The 20,949-nt window shown below is 43.2% G+C and overlaps 1 protein-coding gene across 5 annotated transcripts in view; it reads right to left on the reverse strand.

The window, feature by feature from the left end:
• Positions 1-20,949, reverse strand: part of SLC24A3 (solute carrier family 24 member 3) — a 269,195-nt gene that overhangs the window by 212,758 nt on the left and 35,488 nt on the right. For 4 of the 5 annotated variants that reach the window (XM_084850755.1, XM_084850753.1, XM_084850756.1 and 1 more), the window contains exon 2: positions 5,406-5,543. The exons of the other annotated variant lie outside the window; for it this stretch is intronic. In XM_084850755.1, the coding sequence (XP_084706881.1) occupies positions 5,406-5,543 (138 nt within the window). The remainder of the gene's footprint in view (positions 1-5,405; positions 5,544-20,949) is intronic. 5 annotated transcript variants of the gene reach the window in all.

Below are 20,949 nucleotides of genomic sequence, written 5' to 3' on the forward strand. Positions count from 1 at the left end.
AGAAGGGGAGAAAAAAGTCTCCCTATCCACATTCTCCATACCATGCATAATTTTGTACACCTCTATCATGTCTCCCCTTACCCTCCTTTTTTCGAAGCTAAACAATCCCAACTGTTGTAACTTTTCCTCATAGGGGAGATGCTCCAGCCACTTGATCATTTCAGGTGCGGTCTTCTGCACTTTTTCCAGCTCTACAATATTTCTTTTAGTGACCAAAACTGGACACAGTATTCCAAGTGTAGCCGCCCCATAGATTTGTATAAAGGCAGTATGATATTGGCAGTTTATTCTCAATCCCTTTTCTAATTATGCCTAACATGGACTTTGCCTATTTTACAGCAGCCCCACACTGGGCTGACATTTTCATTGAGCTGTCTACCTCAACTCCAAGATGTCTTTTTTGGTAGGTCACTGCTAGCTCAGATCCCATCAGGTTATACTTGAAGTTGGGATTTTTTGCCCCAGTGTGCATCACTTTACACTTGCTTACATTGAACTGCATTTGCCATTTGGATGCGCATTCTCCCAGTTTGGAGAGATCGGAGCTCCTCACAATCCACTCACTCCTAATTCCAGATCATTTATGACCAAGTTGATCCGCTAGTCCCAATACAGAACTCCGTGGGATCCCACTATTTACATCCCTCCATTAGGAGAATTTACCATTTATTCCTACTCTCTGCTTCCTGTTCTTTAACCAGTTACTGATCCATAAAAGGACCTCTCCTCTTATTCCATGACTGCTAAGTTTGCTCAGGAGTGAGGGACTTTGTCAAAAGCCTTTTGAAAGTCCAAATATACAATGTCTACCAGATCACCCCTGTCTACATGTTTACTGACACTCTCAAAGAACTCTAAAAAGTTAGTGAGACAGGACTTACCTTTGCGGAAGCCGTGTTGATTCTTTTTCAGCAGGGCTTGTCTTTCTATGTGCTTACTAATTTTTTCTTTAATAATGCCTTCAACAAATTTACCCAGAACAGATGTTAAGCTAACCGGCCTGTAATTTCCTAGATCCCCCCTGGATCCCTTTTTAAAAACTGATGTTACATTGGCCATCTTCCAGTCCTCTGGTACAGTGGCTGACCTTAGGGACGTGTTGCATATTTTGGTTAGAAGATCAGCAATTTCATATCTGAGTTCTTTGAGAACTCTAGGATGGATACCATCTGGGCCCGGTGATTTGTTTGCTTTCAGTTTGTCAATAAAGTTGAGAATTTCATATTTTGTCACCGCTATTTGCCTCAGTTCCTCAGACTCCCTTCCTGAAAACATCAGTTCAGGCACAGGTATCTGTCCTATATCTCCTGCAGTGAAGACCAATGGGAAGAATTCATTCAGCTTCTCTGCAATCTCCTTGTCGTCCTTCAGTACTCCTTTAACAACATTGTCATCCAACAGTCCAAATGCCTCTGTAGCTGGTTTCCTGCTTCTGATATAATTAGGGTGCAATCCTTTGGAGATAATTGTCAGCCTTTGAACTCAGAGGCTGACAACTATCCAATGCAGGGCAGCTGGAGCATGGAGGCGCTGCTCTGGATAGCCATTTTTTGGTTAGACAGGTGATTTCACCAGATTAGCTGGGGAGCTTTGGTGCAAGAGGGGGGAGGCCACATGGCAGACAGGGAGCTGCGTAATGCAGCTTCTGCGGTCTCCTCCCCTCCCTACCCCTGGGACTGCCCCCTTTTTGTTGTTTCTGTGCTCTGTTTTCAAGCGCAGAAACATAGCTGGTGCGGAGAGAACTGCACTGGCTACAAGGGGCCAGGGAGCATAGTTTCTGGGAACTGAGGTCAGTTTCTGGGAACCGAGGCCCTGGCTCCGACCTCGGTTCCACAAACCAAAAAATCCTATGGCCTTCTAGGCAGTGTCTAGTGGCCATAGGATTGCTCCCTCCAAGAATTCTTTATTGTTGGCCTTGATATTGTTAGTGATAAGCTCTTCAAAATGCTTTTTTGCATCTCTTATTGTCTGCTGGCATTGCCTTTGTGCAAACTTGTGCTTCCTTTTTCTTTTGTCTTTTGATTGGTATTTATTTATTATCTTTAAACATATTACTTTACAAAACAAATTACTGTGAACACTACCTTACAATTCTTTAGACACTGAATACATTAAAACCTATTACACACCTTAAAAAGCACTGAGACCTATCAAATACTTTATAACAATACAATAACTACACATAAATAACCTTTAAACAGTGACTCATTACAGTAAAGGAAATGGATTACCATATCAGACCTTGCTTATCATTCCAAAACCTCTGAAATGACTCCCATTCCTGTTCAGATTTATTTATCCTATATCTTCCCTGCTTAAGCCAAAGAACCCATGCAATTTTGTTTAGTATTGCCGAATTCCACATTTTAATATACCACTCTTTTAGTCAAGGCATTTCCTTTCTTTTCCAATACTTGGCATAAAGAAGACAAGCTGCTAATATCATATAAAAGCATAGTTTTTCTTCGTTCTTTGGTACTGCATCTTTTGGATGAATTAATAAGCAAATTCTAGGATCAAAAGGAATAATATACTGCAAAATATTACTATTGTTAACAAAAATTATTTCCAGAATCAACTTGCCTCAGAACAATTCCACCAATAATACATAATGTCTACCCTTTCACACTTTCAGCAAATACAGTTTTCATAGATCTTAGATAACCGTAAAGGAGTCATTGAATTTTCTATTAAAAATTGAATTTTCTTTACAAACACACAGGCTGTATATCTAAGTTATTTCAAACATATTTCCACATTTTATCTGATGATCTTTCTCCAAGTATCTTCTCCCATCTTTGAATGTAATAGAGTCTTCTCTTTTCTCCAATCTAGATTTGGGTTAACATTTTGTGGGGCTTCTCCCAGATTATCTTCTCAAATCTATTTACATGTCTTAATCCTCACTCCTGATTTCTTAACCAGCTATTTAAATGCTCTCTAATTTGGAAGTATTCAAACAATTCCATTATTAAGCATTTTATTCTCCAGTTAGTCTAAAGGTTTAACATGATTACCATCAATCCAATCAACAAATTCATCAACCCCAAAATGTTGCCATTTTTAAAAATTACCAATTACCCTATTTTTATTAAATTGTGGATCAAATAAGACTGATGCCAATGGTGATTTTGAAGCTCATGAATAGTCCCTTAGGGAGCAATCCTGTGCCCCCTAGGCAGCATCTGGGGGACACCATCAGTTAGTTCAATTTTCTGGCGCAAAGCCTGGAGCCAGGAAGCCGCGCTCCCCTCCCTTCGCCCCCTTGCAGCCAGCGCAAGAAAGAGCTGCACTGGCTGCTGCTGCTGCTGTGAGCTCACAAACGCAAGCTTACAGAGGGTGAAAGGGGGCATTCCATGAGGAGGGGAGGAGACTGGGGATGTGGGGCTACGAGTTATCTCCAGCCACCCCCAGCCTCCTTCCCTCCCCCTCCCCAAAGCCTCTGCTAGACAGGTGAAATTGCCCACCTAGCTAAAATGCAGAGTACCCAGGGCACTTCCCATAGAACTACACCCTTCGTTTATCCCAAACTGTCAGGAACGTCTGTGATAATACAACTGATTTCCTTTAATAAATTTCTGTCTTTTGGATTCATCCACAGCAGATGCTTCCTATTTAACTTACTAATTCATGTGGATAGCTCCATTTTCTTTTCTGAAAACTTACTGTATTCGTTTTTTTACATTTCAACAAAATCATTATTTCAAACAGCACTGGCAACAGGTAGGGATGGCAAGGCAGCAGATTCAGAATTCAGGGAGAAGAAAATATTTTTGTAGACCTTTGTATAATCAATATGTCAGAAAGAATTCTCTTTAGAAAAGCTCATTATAAAGGGGGGAAATGGCACAACTTTGGGGGCACTGGAATGATCATCCAACTGCCTCAGCAATGTTTTTAAGGATTAGATAAGAAATTAGATGCACAATGCTTAGGGTATGGACTGTATTTAACCAGACTTCCCCTGGGCCTTTAACCTTTATAATCCCTAGATGACGAAAGAAAACCCTTTGCTGCTTTCCTGGCTGTGAGGGGCTTCTATTTTTCTCCCTGAAGAATTTTTTTATTTAAGTTCTGACCTTCAGTCTCACTGTCATAATTTATGTTAAGGCAAAGCAAACATGATTCATGATAGCACAAATGAGCAAACAGAGAAGAATCCCAACTTCAGGTTTTGTGCAAAAGAATGTCTTTGATAATTCAGTACAACAGAGCTAAATGAGTTTTATTTTTAACTGAAATCAAAGAGAAATAACTCTGTTTAAAACAAACAAACAAACAAACACAGAAACAGGAATAGGTCTTGATCAAACCTTCCATGCAAAAACTAATTATACTGCATCTTAAAACTGGAGTGACCATACCACATTTTCAGATTACAATAAAAAGGTGAAGAATACCAGTGTAATTTCTTAATGTATATCCAACAGAAAAACTGGTGAAACACTTTCATGCTCCAACCTTGCACCTCCATATCTTCAGTTCTGATATATACAACTGTGAAACCTTCAGAAATACTACTAGCCTCATCCTCTTGAATTCATATTAAGACAGATTTATCAACATTCATATTTCACATGCATCCAAGGCCCAAACAATTATAAAACAAAAAAATAAAATGCATGAGCGCCAATATTTCTGCAAGGGACTTGACAAACCCTATGAGGAGGGGGCAGGGCTAGCCCAATCCACTTTGTGACCTGAGGCAGAGCAGGAACTCTCCACTGCCCAAGTCAAGGTGCACTGTACTCAAAACCAGTTAAGGGAGCAACGCTATGGCCACTAGACACTCTCTAGAGGGCCATAGGGTTTTTTGGTTTCTGAGAACTGAGGTTAGACCCAGGGCTCTGACCTCGGCTCCCAGAAACCAATGCTCCTCACCTTGCCCCTTGCCCCTTGTAGCTGGCGTGGTTCTCTCTGTGTCTCCGTGCTTGGAAACGGAGTAGGGAGACAGGGAAACGGCGGTGGTCCTGGGAGCGGGGAGGGAACAATGCGGAAGCTGTGTTACACAGCTTTCTATGCACCACGTACCTCCCCGCTCCTGCTCTGAAGCTCCCCACCTAGACAGGCGAAATCGCCTATCTCATCAAAAATGCAGGGCGGCTGGAGCACAGAGGCGAGGACTGCCTCCGTGCTCCGGCCACCCTGCATTGGATAGTCATCAGCCTCCAAGTTCGGAAGCTGCCAACTATCTCCACAGGATTACCCCTAAGTTATCTTGGCACATGAGGCAGAAAATCCCACAAGCACCTCTCCCAATCCCTGGCAGTAGGAATACAATAACAACAAAGTAAGTAGCTAACTATTTACTGCCCGTTCATGACACCAATAATCTGTTGTCTGATGTGGCCGTCTCATCCTGCCGAATGGTAAGGCCGGCCCAAGGAAGAGGAAGACGATCCTACCTGGTTCAGTGCAGTTTTTGAGATAGAGATGTTCCATTTCCTCAGGGTTATCTGTGACATTCTCCTCAGGTTCCTGCAATAGTCTTCGCCCAATCCACTTGTCACTAGTTTCCAAAGCAGAGTTCAGAACATCATAAACTAGAGAGAAAAAAGGACCAGATAAATAACATCTTTGGTGGAGGGGAGACACTGCTTGACATTGCATCACATTCATACAATGAAGTGGATGATGAGTTGCACCAGCATGCTACGTTCTATGACAGTCATCGCAGCTACATAGTGCCAGGATAAACGTTGGGGGACAAGGGGACTGGGTGACGGAGGACTAGAGTGGTGGTCAGTACAGACCTATGACAAGAAGCCAAAGGTTTCCCACTTGTGCTCTTTCTACAATAATCTTTCTACAATAATCCTTATCCTTTTGCCTCTAGACTAGCCTCCTCAAAGCTGGTGCCCTCCAGATGTTTTGGACTTCAATTCCCATCAGCCCCAGCCAACATGGCCAATGTACAGGACTGCTGCTATAAACCTTTCCATTGCAAAAGGTAGGTTCTTCCAATATTGTGGATTTCCCCACAAGTTAGTTATGAACGATGTTGAAAATACTGACTGTAGACAGGTGTTAAAGCTCAGAGGGGGTCTGAGCACCATCTAGCAACAGCAACAGACTTTGCACTCCTATTTTCCTATTCCCACAGCCTGCTCCTGATTACTTCTAACCACTGGGATGTAGCATCAGGGCAGAGGATGTCATGGATCATGGTCTGAAGGGAGGGAAGGGGTTGAGTTTTAGCCATTAGAGACTGAACCTGGGACTTCCTAGATCCAAGGCCCTACTACTGATCCATGGGCCATTGCCAAACCATGAACACTGCAGGGAGAGAGGATCACGTGGTGGCGGCGGACTGTGGTATTGGTACTGGTAGAGTGACTGAAAAGTTGTTGGTCCTCGATTGGTTCTGCAACGTCCAGTTCCTCTTTACACATGTACATTACCTCTCAGAAAAGTAGATCCTGCAACACTGCCAACAGAAGCCCCAGCATAATCGTGGTTTTAAAAAAATATACTGGTAGGACAAGCAGAGAAGGAAGACACTGGTGGCTGGAGAGATCTGTGTCGACTGCAGCAAGGTGAGCATAATATGGTGAGTTCAGGGCCAGCTCAAGACGTTTTGCTGCCCAAGGCAAAAGGCAAGATGGTGCCCCCTGCCTCATTCCATGTACAGAAGCCAACTGGATTAGCAGTTACTTCAGCCCAGCAATGGGACCGTCCTCCACCACACAGTGCAACTGAGGGCAGCAGGCTAGTTTAGGGAGTGTAGGACAGGCAGCATTGAACATACAACTCTGTCCACCAGCACAGAGCAATGGTCAGGGGTCTCAGGTGAAACAGTTGGGAGCTGCCTCCGCTGGCCCAGTACCTACCACTTGAAGCAGTTGCCTCACTTTGCCTAATGGTAGGGTTGGCAGCCTTGGGTTAGTTTCCTTATCTCCTAGGTAGACAGGTTGGCAGAGCTGGAGGCGAGCTCAAAGGAGATGTGAAACGGCCCACAAGGTGGGAAGGGAAATAGAACTGAGAACTCTTAGCTCGGCCAAACCAGAAACTGCTTCGCAGAAAATACCAAAACAACTGAGGCCAAGAAAAAGGAGACAAATCAATTAAACAAATTGTCATGGCTGAAATATAGAAGGGCAACTTGTTATGAAAGAAAAAAAAACCGCAAAAATGGGTGTGAAAATTAGAACATGTGTTATTTAACATATTTCTAGGCTGCCTTTCAAGGCAGGAGCCCTCCCAAACTTAATTTGAAATGAGCCAGACCACTGGTTCATCTAGCCCAGTGCTGCCTATCCTGACTGACAATGGCTTCCTAACATCTCAGCAAGGCTGCTTTCCCACTCTGCCAATTTAAGTCCTCTAACCCGAGATGCCAGGGGACTGTAGCTCAGTGGAAAGGTCCCAGGTTTAATCCCCGGCTAGGGAGAAATCCTGCCTGGAACTCTAGAGAGCCGCTGCTGCCACTCAGTGCTGACAAAAGTGGGCGCGATGGACCATGGCCTGACCCAGTATGCAGCAGCTTCCAATGTTCCTATGAACCTGGGGCCTTATGTATGCAAAGCATGTGCTCTGTTCCTGGGCTATATGGCCCCTCCTCATACAAACAACAGCATCACCTGGGTTTCGCTTTCAGTGTAGTGTCAACTGAGCTTGAAATTGCAAGCAAAATTTAAACAAAATAAATAGCTACAGAAAATTACTGGAGCAAAGGTCATTCAAGGCTTCCCAAGGCAACTTGGTTGTGGGAAGCACAATGCTGGACAAGGCAGAACTTGGCCTCACCCAGCCAAGGTAGTTTTTATGCTCTTCTATTTATATATGCTTACAGATTGCAGGAAGAGTGTTTCAGGTTTTTGAGGGTTTAAGATGTAAGCAACTTGACTTGCACAATGATGATCTGTTATGGGCCTTGTTAGTTATGCGTGATCCATATTCTCTGCTTTGTTTCAGAGGAGATGCTGGTGAGCAAAACTTTGGGCTGGCAGCTTCAATACAAACACATGGCACCTCTCCTAGGGATTTTTTTTGGCAAGAGCCTGTTCATCCTGGAAACTTGCATGTTGCTCTGATTAAGCAGGGAGTGCATTTCATGCGCCAGTAACATCTGGCAAGGCTGCAAACATTGAGAAAGCAGCAGGGTGCCCATTGTATGCAGTACAGCTCAGCCCCTTTCAGCAAAGAGTTAGTGGAGCTTTATGCCAAGTTTCCATTACAAAAAAGTTTCACTCTTTCTTGCTTCAGTTAAACACATTACAGTTCTTCCTTCCCCACACATCTCCCTTCCCACTGGACTTTTCCTTTTCAGATTTTGGGAAAATACAGAACTCAGCAACAGAGCTGCTAGACAGGTTCAGCCACACTGGTTCTGCTATGGCACGACACTTAAAGCAGCTGTTTGCTTTTAACAGGTGTGTGTGGTCACATTGAGACTAGCTACCATTTCACAAAGCTCCTGTACACTTCGCAGCAACCTCTGCACAGAAATTTAGCAAATGATGTTTTCCTGAAGACACTTAAATCCATGCCAGGAAAAGCATCACCTACCATATTTCTGTGTGACAGGTTAAAAACCCATGAGTGGGGCCAGTACAGGGGGGGAAAGTGGTAACCTAGTTCTGTTCATTTATTCTTGCCTGATTAATTATTAAAGTGAGTGGTCTACATCTAATAAGCAGTAGCTGTCATTTTTATTTCTGTGGCCCAATGGGCAGCATGTGGCCTTCTACCTGGAAGCTCTGGCTTCTATTGCCAACTCCACTAGAGGCCCTCTGAGTATCAGCCACATGAAGGACGATACAGCTGCCAGCCTTCCCTCCCCCATTCTAAGGGCTCTTTAAAGCCTCTATATGCCTTTAAGAGCACAATCCTATGCATATTTGGGCAGAGAAAAGGCCTACAACTCCCAGCATTCCCCAGCCACTAACTGTTGCACAGCAGGTAAAAAATTCAGCAGGTGCAGCTTTCTTTTTCACTCTACTAAAGGAGTGAAAAGCTTTGGGAGCTGAATTTCTCCCCACCACACAGCTGTTAAAAGTGTATATGTACGGTCAAGTAAAGAGATGGCTGACCTAAATGACCATGACCTAAGAGGAGTGTTTTGAGGATGAAGACAGAAAAGGGAGTAAAGCAGTTTCTATATTCACAATTCAATTTCATACAAGTCTACTTAGAAGTAAGGCCCACTGAGCCTAATGGGACTTATTCCCAGGTTAAGAATGTATAGCAAGGATGCACAACCTTTTTGGCCTTGAGGGCTGCCTGTGATGGTGGCTCGGGGGTCGGCAGACACATCCACATATGCACATATATCTGCATGCGCGCGCGCGCACACACACATCCCAGGAATCCTAATACAAACAGCTCTTCTCTCATGGCTAGCAGCAGTGGGGAAAGAGCGAACTCTATGAGGATCTCTGGGGGAGGGGGTAGGCAGCCTTCTCTCTTCTCCCACACCCAGCAATCCTGATGCAGAGCACGCTTTCCTCGGTGCTGCAAGGGAATCTTTGGCATGTAATGGTATTTAGTGCCTGACAGTAAATATTTGGTGGCTGAGAGCTTATGAAATATTTGCCTGAACCAAAACAAGACCATGAAATAGAATAGGTATACAAATAACATGAAGTTATCTAATGCTTTCTTTTCAGTTTGAAATAAATTAGATGTGTGTTCAAGTGGGTAATTTCAAAGCAGAGACTTAGTGAGAGCAGCAGGCCAGGCAAAGTGGTACCTTTGCAGCTTCTTGTTCGTCTTGTGTTTGAAGCTTAAAACATAAAGCCACTGAACACTGCTGGCAGGGGAGGAGTAAAGAAGAGACAAATAACTCTGGCCAGCTGTTCCTGACTGGACAACAGCAGTCAGAACGTTTCATGCACTACAGCTTCTGAGCTGTTACATCTTCAACATCAGGAGCAGTGAGAACTTGGAATATCAGCATTTATACCCTTAAAGGACCACAGTGATTCTTAACTCACCCCAGATTTTACTAATGGGGTCATTCTCCATGTAACTCCAGTTTCATACTTTTTAACTTCTTTGCTTGTCATATAAACTCACAGATCATTTTTCCTGGGTCTAGTACGGGGCCTAGAATTGGAAGCCTACCCCAGGCATAGAAATGACTTCTTGCCACACTGCATAAGAATCAAGGTCAGAAGGTTTCTTATGGTACAAGTAGTGAAAACAACCCTCACTTCTGGAATGGCTGGAGAGAATTGCAAGGAGCAAGCACAAGCCCTGGATTTTTGTCACTGACGGACAGTGAAGACACTTGGAGCCCTGCTGGAAGACAGCCGTATAATTAGGCTGAAGAACTCAGTTCACCTTGAGCCACTTTTCTACAGGTCTGCACTCGCTGCCTAGACAGGAGTCAGAGATGACTCAGAAGATACAAAGCAATTGTTTTTTTCTTTTTTCAAAAGGTCCTCAGGGAGTTCACATGGCAAGCACAGGAATTCCAAAGTGGCAGGCCAGGACAACATGAATAAGGTAAAGGCTTTATCGAGAGCTTAATCTGAGCCAGGACTTGCCAGGGGAGGATTAGCTACAGAACTGGTTTTGAATGCCAGGAACACATGAAGTAACATAAGAAGTGTACCACTGGGGATATCTAGAGCAGGGATGGGCAACTTGTGGCCCTCCAGATGTTTCAGCCTACAATTTCCATCAGCCCTAGCCAGCATAGCCAGTGATAGAAGTTGTAAGCCAAAACATCTGGAGGGCCACAAGTTGCCTTTCCCTGATCTAGAGGGTGTTTCTGTAGCTACTGAATAATCACAGATACACACACGTATACACACACACACACCTGTGGGCAGGGCGCTGGCTGGTTCTATGTCAAAGGAATGTCACTTCAAAGCAAGGTTCAGCCCAGCAACTCTTGTTTTAGATATTATACTGTGGCATGCATGCATGCATTTATTTATTTCATTGCTATACCACCCAATAGCCGAAGCTTTCTGGGCGGTTCACCAAAACCAGGGTTCCCCTGAGCCAGGGTTCCCTTTTGTGCATGGATGGTGCTGTTTTGGCCACATAAGGATCACTCAGACAATTCATTTGCTATTAGTTTATAGGATGCGATGGGTGATGAAATATATTATTCCACTGGGGCAAGTCTAGACAAGAGATGGTCCACTTTTTAGATTGTTCTATAGCATGCTAGTTGGTGACAACAGTTGCTTTATTCCCTAATTAAGAGCCCTCCCAGCCCTTCAGCCTTCTGGGGAGCAAACTATAATTACATCAAATGCATAGTTTGGCGATGCACACTTGTTTTCTCAACTTGAACCAGTAGCCGCCCAGGGAAAAGAATTGGGACCCATCTACATGGCACCACTTTGACCCCACCCCACCCCACCCCATCGCAACTGCGCAGCAATGCGGCTTCAAATCACCATGCCCTGCAATACACTCGCAATGTACTGCGCGCTTCCCTGAAGATTCGCCGTGCCCTCTTTTTTTGCCATTATACTGAAATGCACAGCTGTGCTGACCCGTGAGTGTTGGGGTGTGACACTTCAGTGGCTGTTTTGTATTTTAGGGACTCTGCTAGGTCTTTCTGACCCTTTTTAGGTAAATATTGGGTGTTTTGTGCACCTTCATTTCTGCACCATCAGTTTGTCAGTTCCCCAGCCTGAGACTCTCGCGATGGTTCGTACTCACAAGTGTGAGCGCTACGTACCTAGCCACCGCTCCAAAATGGTGGCCGGAGCAATGTTGTTCCTTCTCCAAGAACCCCCCCCCCCCCGCCTCGGGTACCACGTCCAAAAGCAACCATTGCGAAGATACAAAGCTGCAAAAATGTGCGAAAGTGTGATTAAATATGAAAACGCCCCTCTGTGCCTATGTAACTGCGCAGCTCCGAAGGGACCGGGGGAGTAAAGGGGTGTCACAGAGTGATGCAGGCACTACACACGCCCACTGCAAAATGCGAAGTCAGTTTGGGGAAGGGACGATGGCTCACAAGCACAGGGAAACCCATAGCAAACAAAAAACATTGCAGCAAAACAACTCCTTGGAACTCCGCATTTTCCGGGTGAAAACCATGGATGGCTGCGAAGTCATGACTGTGTCATCTAATCATGAGGGACCTCAACTTGCACCCACCCTGGTATAAAAGCCAGGTGTAGACAGGCCCCAGGAAGGGTTTTTGTAAGTTTTTAAACCCTTCCCCTGTGCTGTGGTTTTGATGAAAATCCTTTCCCCTGAAGGTTCTATTTGGGACAGGAGGGGGAAGCTTGCTACCAGAGGGATCTGCATTTAGCGTTGCACACACCCTGTTTGGATTGGGACTATCTGTGCCATTGGAACAGGCAGAAGAGAAACAATTTGAGCCTGGAGCTTATTGGGGAAAATTGCTAGGAGGTTTCTGGTGGCAAGAAGCAGGCCTTGGGGAGATTACAAGGGGGAGCTGTCCATCCACCTCTGTGTTCACTTGCAAATAAACAGCTTATTTGAGTCTCCAGTAATTTCCCCTCAGAAGGAAACTAGCACCGTAAAAGTCAGCACAAGAGCATGCAGGAGAGAGTGTGAAGTGTGGAATAACTCTCTTCATCAGGCAGAAAGAATAATTTGCCCCCAATAATATCATGGAGTGACATGAACTTGTGCTATTTCAGAATCTGTCCAAATTATGTTGCTGTGCAACTGCTACACAGAGGAAAGAAGCAGCTCATGCTAGCAGAGTGGTTGAAAGACACACATTAAAAACTGGCTAATCAAACAGTACAAAGGAATGATTTGTTACTGTGGTATTGCAGAATCACTGCAAGTTTCAACAAAGCACTTTTGAGTGTTGGCAGGATCCCCTGACATTGCCTTACAGCCAGCGACATTCTATGAAAACTATGAGCCTGTGCAGACAGGAGCCTTTCCAAAGTTGTGCGCTTCCAAACACTCATTTTATCATCTGTTTCTCCCTGCACTCCTTCCTTTGAACAGGACAGCAACAGAGGGAAGCTCTCCCACAATACCTCAGGCAATAAAAACAAGAGCAGGAGCGCCCACACTGGAGTACAACTAATGAGCAGGAACCAAACGTATATGTCATGCTTTGCCAGCAAACTGATGGAGATTAAAGCAAAAGCAGCCCCAGTAACTCATCCTTATACACAGGAGCCAGTCTGCATGTTACACTTAGCAGGTGGTTTAGCTGTGCATCTCATGGAACATGTTGTATGTAATATAACTGCATAGTGTTTTGTTGGTAGGAATTATGTGATAATTCTCATCAGCATGGGTAGTAACATCTGACTCTGCATGGGCATTCTGTATCAGCACCAGTTCTACCTTGGCTGGTTCACACATGCAGTGTCCATCACTTGATTTTAGTACACTTGATGAATGACTGCTGACTGTGTGAACTAACTCCATTGAAAAGCAGTCTTGGAGGCGCTATAAATATTATTTCCTTTTTTAAATGAAGTCGTTGTTCTTCAAGTACATTCATCCTGAAACATTTTTCCCCACCATACAATAAGAATACTTCATACAATATATATTATATACATTTATATACATCAATCAACACAATGTCCCTTCTCTGAATCACTTAAATAAAATATATACATTTACACACATACTTGTATATACATTATATGTTTCTTATGCAAAATCCAAAGTTACCAATAAACAATTTTCTCTTTTTATATATCCATACATTTTATAAATAACTAAATCAAGTTACTGAAAAACAAAATTGAATATTTGGATATATTGCGTTATGTCCACAGAAATTAATAAAGCATGTCCAGGTGTGTGGGGTTTTTTTTACAAAAGTTTCCCCCTCTTTGTCTTTTTTCAGCAGTTCTTATACAATGTGTTAATTTTGCCATCACAGCGAAGTCCCACATGTTCTCCTACCACTCATCCCTAGAAAGTGTTATTTGTCCTCTCCACTTTTTGGAATACAATATTCTTGCTGCAGCCATCATATAAACTATTAATTCCTTATGTTGTTGACTAACAAATATATCTATAAAATTAAGATGAAACAAGGGATCTAATGAAATTTTGTAGCCTAATATTTTCTCCACAGTTTTATTAATCATTCTCCAACATTCTTTTTGCCAAAGAGCACTCCTACTGTAAATTATTAAAAAGTCTCCTATTTGTTTCTGACATTTCCAACAATCAATTAGATAATTCTTTGTTTTCGCTTGTAGTATATAATACCTCGTCATCACCTTATACAGATTATCTCTAATTGACATGTTTAATGAAAAATTATGGCTCCTGCTCCAGAGGTTTTCCCATATTTCCATGGGAATATTCTTTCCAATACTCTGTGCCCACTTAACCATATAACTTTTAGCCTGCTATGAATATTGTCTCTGCAGTGTTTTCTCTAACGTCCTATTCACACAAGCAAGTCATCACCTGAAATTGCAGTTACCACAGAGTGGTGAAATTAATTAGACACAATGACAAGCTCTTTCTTTAATGTCACTCCTCACAGCAGAGAAAGAAAGTTCTGGGGAGGGCACTGAGAGGCATTCAATAAGGCACAATGGTAGGGTTTCTGACCTTTTTTAAATGCCTATACATTATACACATATTTTAAGTACAAAAAAGGAGCTGATATTTAGAAAAATGGGGGCAGGGAATGGACTCTAAGTCTGCTGCCTAGATTCTGAGGTCAACTAGATTCAAGGCTGGGGAAAATGCATGTCGTCCTCCCCCCAGCCCCCCAATTTTTCCAAATCAAAGGAATTCAAGGGAAGTGTGCATATTCGCATGTATGCTCATGCAGTCATTTCCAGGTAAATAAAAATGGAATTGAAGTTAGGATGTAGTCTCATCTAGTTCATATCACCCACAGCAGGTGGTAATTATGTTTCTAAATGCACTTTATCTTTAAATGTAACCAATTTGTTTGGATGTTTTAGGTGAAGCAGTATGAACTGAGCTTTATGAGTTTTTTTAAAAAGTTATTAGCTATTACTAAAATACTAATCATAAGTAAATGGCACAGCCTCCTGCACTGAAGGACTGAATTAAGTGACTGGAATAGCACAGGTGACTGACTGAATATGTGTGTTTAACAGAAGGCAAACCATGAACACAGGCATTCTCAAAATTATGATAATCTTTAATTGATTTTATTATCTCAGTGTGTTTAATACACGTAAGACGGTCCCCATGTTGCAAATGTATCTTATATTTTTCTTCTTTTCTTGTAAAATGTTAAGTTACTAATAACATTGTATTAAAATCAACACAAATTTAAACAAATCACCGCTTTGTCAGGAAACATACAAAACACTGTGTTAACCGTAAGAATGCAGATCAGTCCCAAGAGAAGGGCTATCAGAGCAATGCAGCATCCAATGTTAAGGCTTCTCTGCTTTCTTTGTAAAAGAGCCAATTCATAGATTCAGTAGAATAAAAGAGTTAGTTTATACATTCAGTAGAATCAAGCAGTAAACATTCTCCTGGACTTTATTACTTAAGGCTGAAGGTAGAGTTGTTGCAGGTTTGAACACTTCCCCTAAAGAGTTTTGCACTTATAAAACCCCTCTAGCACATCATGAAGAAGGACTCAGCCTAGCCTTCTCCCTGATGTGCTAGTATTATATGTGCTGGGACAAGGGGTTCTGCTATTTCTGGGTGGGTGGAAGGGAGGGAGGGGGGATTTAAATTCACAAACCCTCCTTTGCCACCTGAATTAGCACAGACCAGGAACAGTTTTATCAACTGATTCCACTGACCATTTCACATGCGGGTCATTATTGCTCTTCCATATTTTCACTTCCTCCCATTTGCAGAATCTGGAACATTTCTTAAGGAACAAACAGGTAGAGATTGCAAAAGGCAGAAGCTTCCTTTTATGTTCTACAGTACATAGTTTCAGAGCGTAATGTAGATCAGAATTGCACAATAATTTCAGTTTATCTTCATTACAGCCTGATATGGAGAACAGTTTCTTCCAGAGATGTCAGCAGCATGCACCAGATATATTGTTGTGGGTTTTTTTAAAGCTCACTATGCAAACTGTCTTCCAGTGACCACAAGATTTCAGTAATGAATTGCTTCATATGTGAGCATTCCAGATAAATATAAGTAATAGCAGAAAGGAGATTAGGGAGGCAAATCAGAAGAAACCTCAGCAAGGATCTAGGTCAAAGTTTAAAGCAAATGTTCCAGGTGCATTCCTGGTTCAACAGATATAATAAATCTTCACACTGAAAGAGCAACACTCACTTCAACTCTGAACATTTCACAATCAAAAGCTATATGTTGGTTAGGCTCAAAAATAAGCACTCACCTGGTCCCTTAGGGTAAGAATAGTTTCTAAGAGGGAATGTTTACCAAAGTCAGTCTTTTCCTTCCATTTAGGATAAAAGGTAAGGATGTGCAGGCATGGTGGTCTGGTAAACATTTTTGTGGGATATTGAGTTTCCTGAGCTTAATTGAAATACTGGATTTAGATATGTATTGGTTATTCAGAATTGACTGTGATCCTGTGTACACATATGCACTTTTGAGTTCTGCCAAGTTCAGTGAATCTGATTGGACGAGTGGTGTATTTAACATTTTCTGTACCTGTGATATATTAATTTGCATACATTTAAGGCTGCAGATTTTGAGGTGAAAAAGGACAAGACTACTGGAATACATTCAACACGCAGCAGCCCTCGAAGAGTGTTTGGTACATTCTTGATGGAGCAGAACACTTTCCTGTCCTGATTCAGATACAACAACTATTTTTTGTAAGAGCTCCATCTTAGGGAAAACACCATCCTCCAACTTTAAAAGTGTGGGATAAGAGGAACAACTCCGCATGCTTCCAGACACTAGGGGGTGATAGAGAACATGTTGCATCAACAGCAGCTTGTTTTGTTCATCCTCCTTGTTGTCCTGTAACTTGATTGGTTCTTTTTTCCTCCCACTCTCTCAAGTAACTATATTTCACGCCTTTGCTTACTTATACTCACGCACCCAGCTTTAGGGGGTGCTTGTAAGTGAACAGTGTTAGATAGTCATTTTCCATGATGTGTATAAAAGCACTAACAAAGTAAGGTCGCAATCCTATGGGGATAGGTGGCTGCCTCCAAACTCAGAGGTGACCGCCAATCCAATGCAGGGCAGGAGAAGCACAGAGGGGATTGTTCCCTCTGTGCTTCTCCTGCCCTGCATTTGCGGCTAGACAGCCGATGTTTGTCTAGCTGCAGGAAGGCGGAGCAGGGGAGGAGGCTGCCGGACGACACATAGGATGTGTCATATCGGTATTTCTGCCTTCCTCACCCCAGAACGCCCCATTTTGGCAGTTCTGCGCTCCCCTTCCAAGCGCAGAGTGCAGGGCTGTTCCATGCTGTCTGCGAGGCAGCGTGGAAGGGGAGAAGGTCTGTTATCCAGGAACTGCCCTCAGAGCACGGGCCCCAAGCTTGGTTCCCGGAATGGCCATCTAGCCACTGACTAGCAGCCATAGGATTGCTCCCTAAGTTGATTTGAACATCCTCTAAACTGGCTCTAGCCTGCATTTATTCCCTCTAATATTGAATGCTGTGCTACCACACTTTCTTTATATAAAGCAATTCTGCTGCAAGTCACACTAGACTTTCCAACAAAAAGTTTCCTTATCTGTGTTAAACATGCCTCTGATAGTTAAATCTGATGCTCATGAAGGAGACATCACAAAAGAGCCACCTACCTTTACAGTTGCACTCTTTATATATTTATATTGAAAGCAATCATATAATTAGAAGTTCTCACTGAGGCAAGCAAAGAAACTACCATAAAATGTATTTTTAAATGCAAGCGTGGATTGTATTTTTCCTCTGAATTTTCCTTCCAAAAGCCTTAGTGCTAAATACAAATTAGATACTTTTACCATTGGATAATTCCCCATGCTTCTCCTAGGACATCTCTACACCAGCCTAAAATCCTGCATTTAAAACAGGGCTTTCTGCTTCTGTTTTAAATGCAGGATCACGATGACTCCCTTTTTCACGTGCTTCCTTCCCCCTCCCCCCCTCCCCCCTCCTTCTCCCCATATCTGAGTCTTCCATTATCTTTCACTAATCTCACTCCTTTTCTTGCCCCTTTTCCTCTTTTCATGGAGGGAACTCAACACAACTGGGTAATTTGATAGCTCATTATCTGTGGATCTATTTTAAAATGGAACAAAGGGTATTTAGTGCAGGAGATGCCCTGCAGGGTTACGGCATCATGTAAAGAGCCTGCAAACTTCCATGAGAGAGCCATCTCAGTAGCAGAATAAAAGCTCTGTGTGAAGAAGTCCCTAGTCCACCAAGGTTGGGAAAAGCAAGTCAGAGCTGCAACGAAAGTTGCAGGAATGGGGGATGGAGGAGTTTGGGCAAGGTAAGTGGTTCAGCCACTTTTTCCCTCTTTTTAAACAACTTACCTGCACAGTGGAAGAAAGAGCTTTTTCATTTTTTAATATTCATCTTTGACTGATGTAGCTTATTAATAAATTAAAGGTCAAAGATGAACATTAAAAATGAAAAACTGCCTTCTTCCACTCTGTTTGGAAGTTATTTAAAAGAGGAAAAAGTCATTGATTTGCGAACTAGGTTTGCTGGAACAGGAGTGTTATAGGCAGAAAAGAGGAAACCAGGGGTAGCACAGGCTACACAGCTTCCACACGTTTACAGACAGAATGGTAAGACAGAGCTGTGGCAGATTTTTCTCCTATGGTGTGTGCCTGGTTTCCTCCCACCTTTGCAACATAAATGAGAGATGCACACTCCAGCAAATTGGACACTGGTTCAGTTATCAATCTTCCCCATGCCTCAGGCAGGCCGTCTGCATTTTTAAAAATGGTTTTAAAGCACCGCATGCACATTTTATGCATTAACGTGTTGCATTTTTTAAAGCACAATATATTTATAAAGTGTTTCAAAGCAACTCCAAGGGGGGGGGGATTTCTGAAGCCACAGGTGCCAGCCCATCAGCACTGTGCCCAGCCAGCTTCTGCTGCAAACTTGCAAGACTTTTTTTCCCCTGAGCTCAACCTTTGGGTGAAAATAGTCCCTTTGAACAGAAGGGGTGCATGTCTAGGGTGCCCTTGCTGCTCAGACGATCTATACACACCTTTAGAGCATGACTCAGGAGATCAGGAATTCCCTTCTTCTCTTCCTTTTTTTAGCTATTAGTGATTCCACAGAGGCAAGTGGCACTAGGGGAGGGGAGGTTAAATGCTCATATATGTTCCCCCCACCCCGCCCCTCCACAGAGTTAATAGCAGCTGGGTGGGCGGGGATCAGGAGCCATGCCCTAAGTTGCTCTGTTTTCTGTTTTGAGTAGTGCAGCCACTTTCTTTTCAGGTTTTCTCCTGCAAGTGTGTAGGATCCTGACTAAAGTACACTGATGTTACACCAGCCTCAGCTGGCCAGTAGCTTGCTGGGACCAGGGGACAGCCTTTCTTGTGATGTTTTATAGAAACTTGATATTGTAATGGATTTATTATTGTCATTTGTGGTATCTTTATTTTTAATTGATATGATTGCATTACACTGATTGGACCTTACATTTTTAGGTATACGCTTAAAACCTCTTTGCTGAATGCGTAAGTGGCAGTGGGAGGAAGCGGCAGTGGGGCACCACAGGAGGGAAGGAGGGAGGGAAGGAGCAGAGCACAGTGAGAGGAAGAAAAGCCGGAAGTGGTGGAGGAAAACAAAGAAAAGGCAGGGCGCCATGGGAGGAAAGAAAGGTGGCTGAGGGTGGGGTGGGGTGGGAAGAAAGAAAAGGCAGCAGTGAAGAAGGAAGGAAGGAAGGAAGGAAGGAAGGAAGGAAGGAAGGAAGGAAGGAAGGGTGGGTGGATGGATGGATGGATGGATGGCAAGCAGCAGCAGGCCTACCAGTTCCCATCCCCTTCTGGCTCTAAGGCGAGTGAAAGCAGGATGAAGTCAGCAAAGCAAAGGAGGAGGCGCCACCAAGGGGAGGAACTGTCAGGAGTCTTAGAAACTACCAGAAAGGAGGAAAAGCATAATCTGAAGGGAGTGGAGGGGGTGCAAGGGGCAGGGTTAGCAAGTGCATATGCACCCATGGCTGCAGTGTTGCCAAACCCTGGCCTAAGAAATGTAAGCGGTCCTAGCATTTCCCACTTTGGGTTTTCAAAAATTCTAGGATGGAGGGCAGAGTGCCTTTGAGCATATGTAACCTATACTGGCCAAAGATGCTGTCCCCAGGTTTAGTACATATATAATTACACATATATGCTAGCTATCTTTCATCTTCATAAGCTATCCCAGTATGGACAAACCAATACGGTATATTTACCTTTGCTTAAACATTCATCATTGTACATATGACTTGCCACCATATTCCATTGCATTCATGGACTAACTCAATTTTCCTTCATGTCAAGCCATTCATTTTCACTGCACGTTTCTGCTGACATTTGGAACAAAGTGACTGAACTCCTCCTCCTCCTCCTCGAGGTAAGAGGAGATCACTGATTTAAATACCAGTGACTTGAGTATTTTTCTCCATTTCATCGCTGTTCAAAGGAATCAACTCTTCTATCAGAGCCTTCACATCCTTGATGATTTATATCTTGCAAAAGCAAAATCTAAACGTTGTTGATATTTCTGGCATTTGGCAGCTTCCAAGTGCAAGTTTGGCTTTTGTCATTGTCTCTCATCCACCACATCTCCCATTTGGGGATTAAAACAGTGCTAATTTCCGGTCTTTCACCCTCCCCATGGTGCAAACCACCAGCTTCCCAGAACTGGCCAGGAGAAAGTATTCATCATGCAAAATGCATCTTTACACTGTTTGTAAACTGGGCAGGTTTCTGCTCCCAAGAAGCTTACAATCTGAAATCAATGGTGGGGAAATGGAGGGAGTGTGGGAAGGGGGAAACATGGGCAGATGCCATTCCACTTGGTTACACTGGGAGACGCCAACAACCAAACAGAAAAGATGGGTAAGGAATTTGGCGCTGCACACATGTTCAGGGGGCAGAAAGGAAGAACAGGCATAGAATCATAGAATCATAGAATAGTAGGGTTGGAAGGGGCC

Source organism: Heloderma suspectum, chromosome 4 (genome assembly GCF_057233095.1).
Source record: "Heloderma suspectum isolate Gila_16-S chromosome 4, 16-S_ref, whole genome shotgun sequence".
NCBI classification, from domain to species: domain Eukaryota; kingdom Metazoa; phylum Chordata; class Lepidosauria; order Squamata; family Helodermatidae; genus Heloderma; species Heloderma suspectum.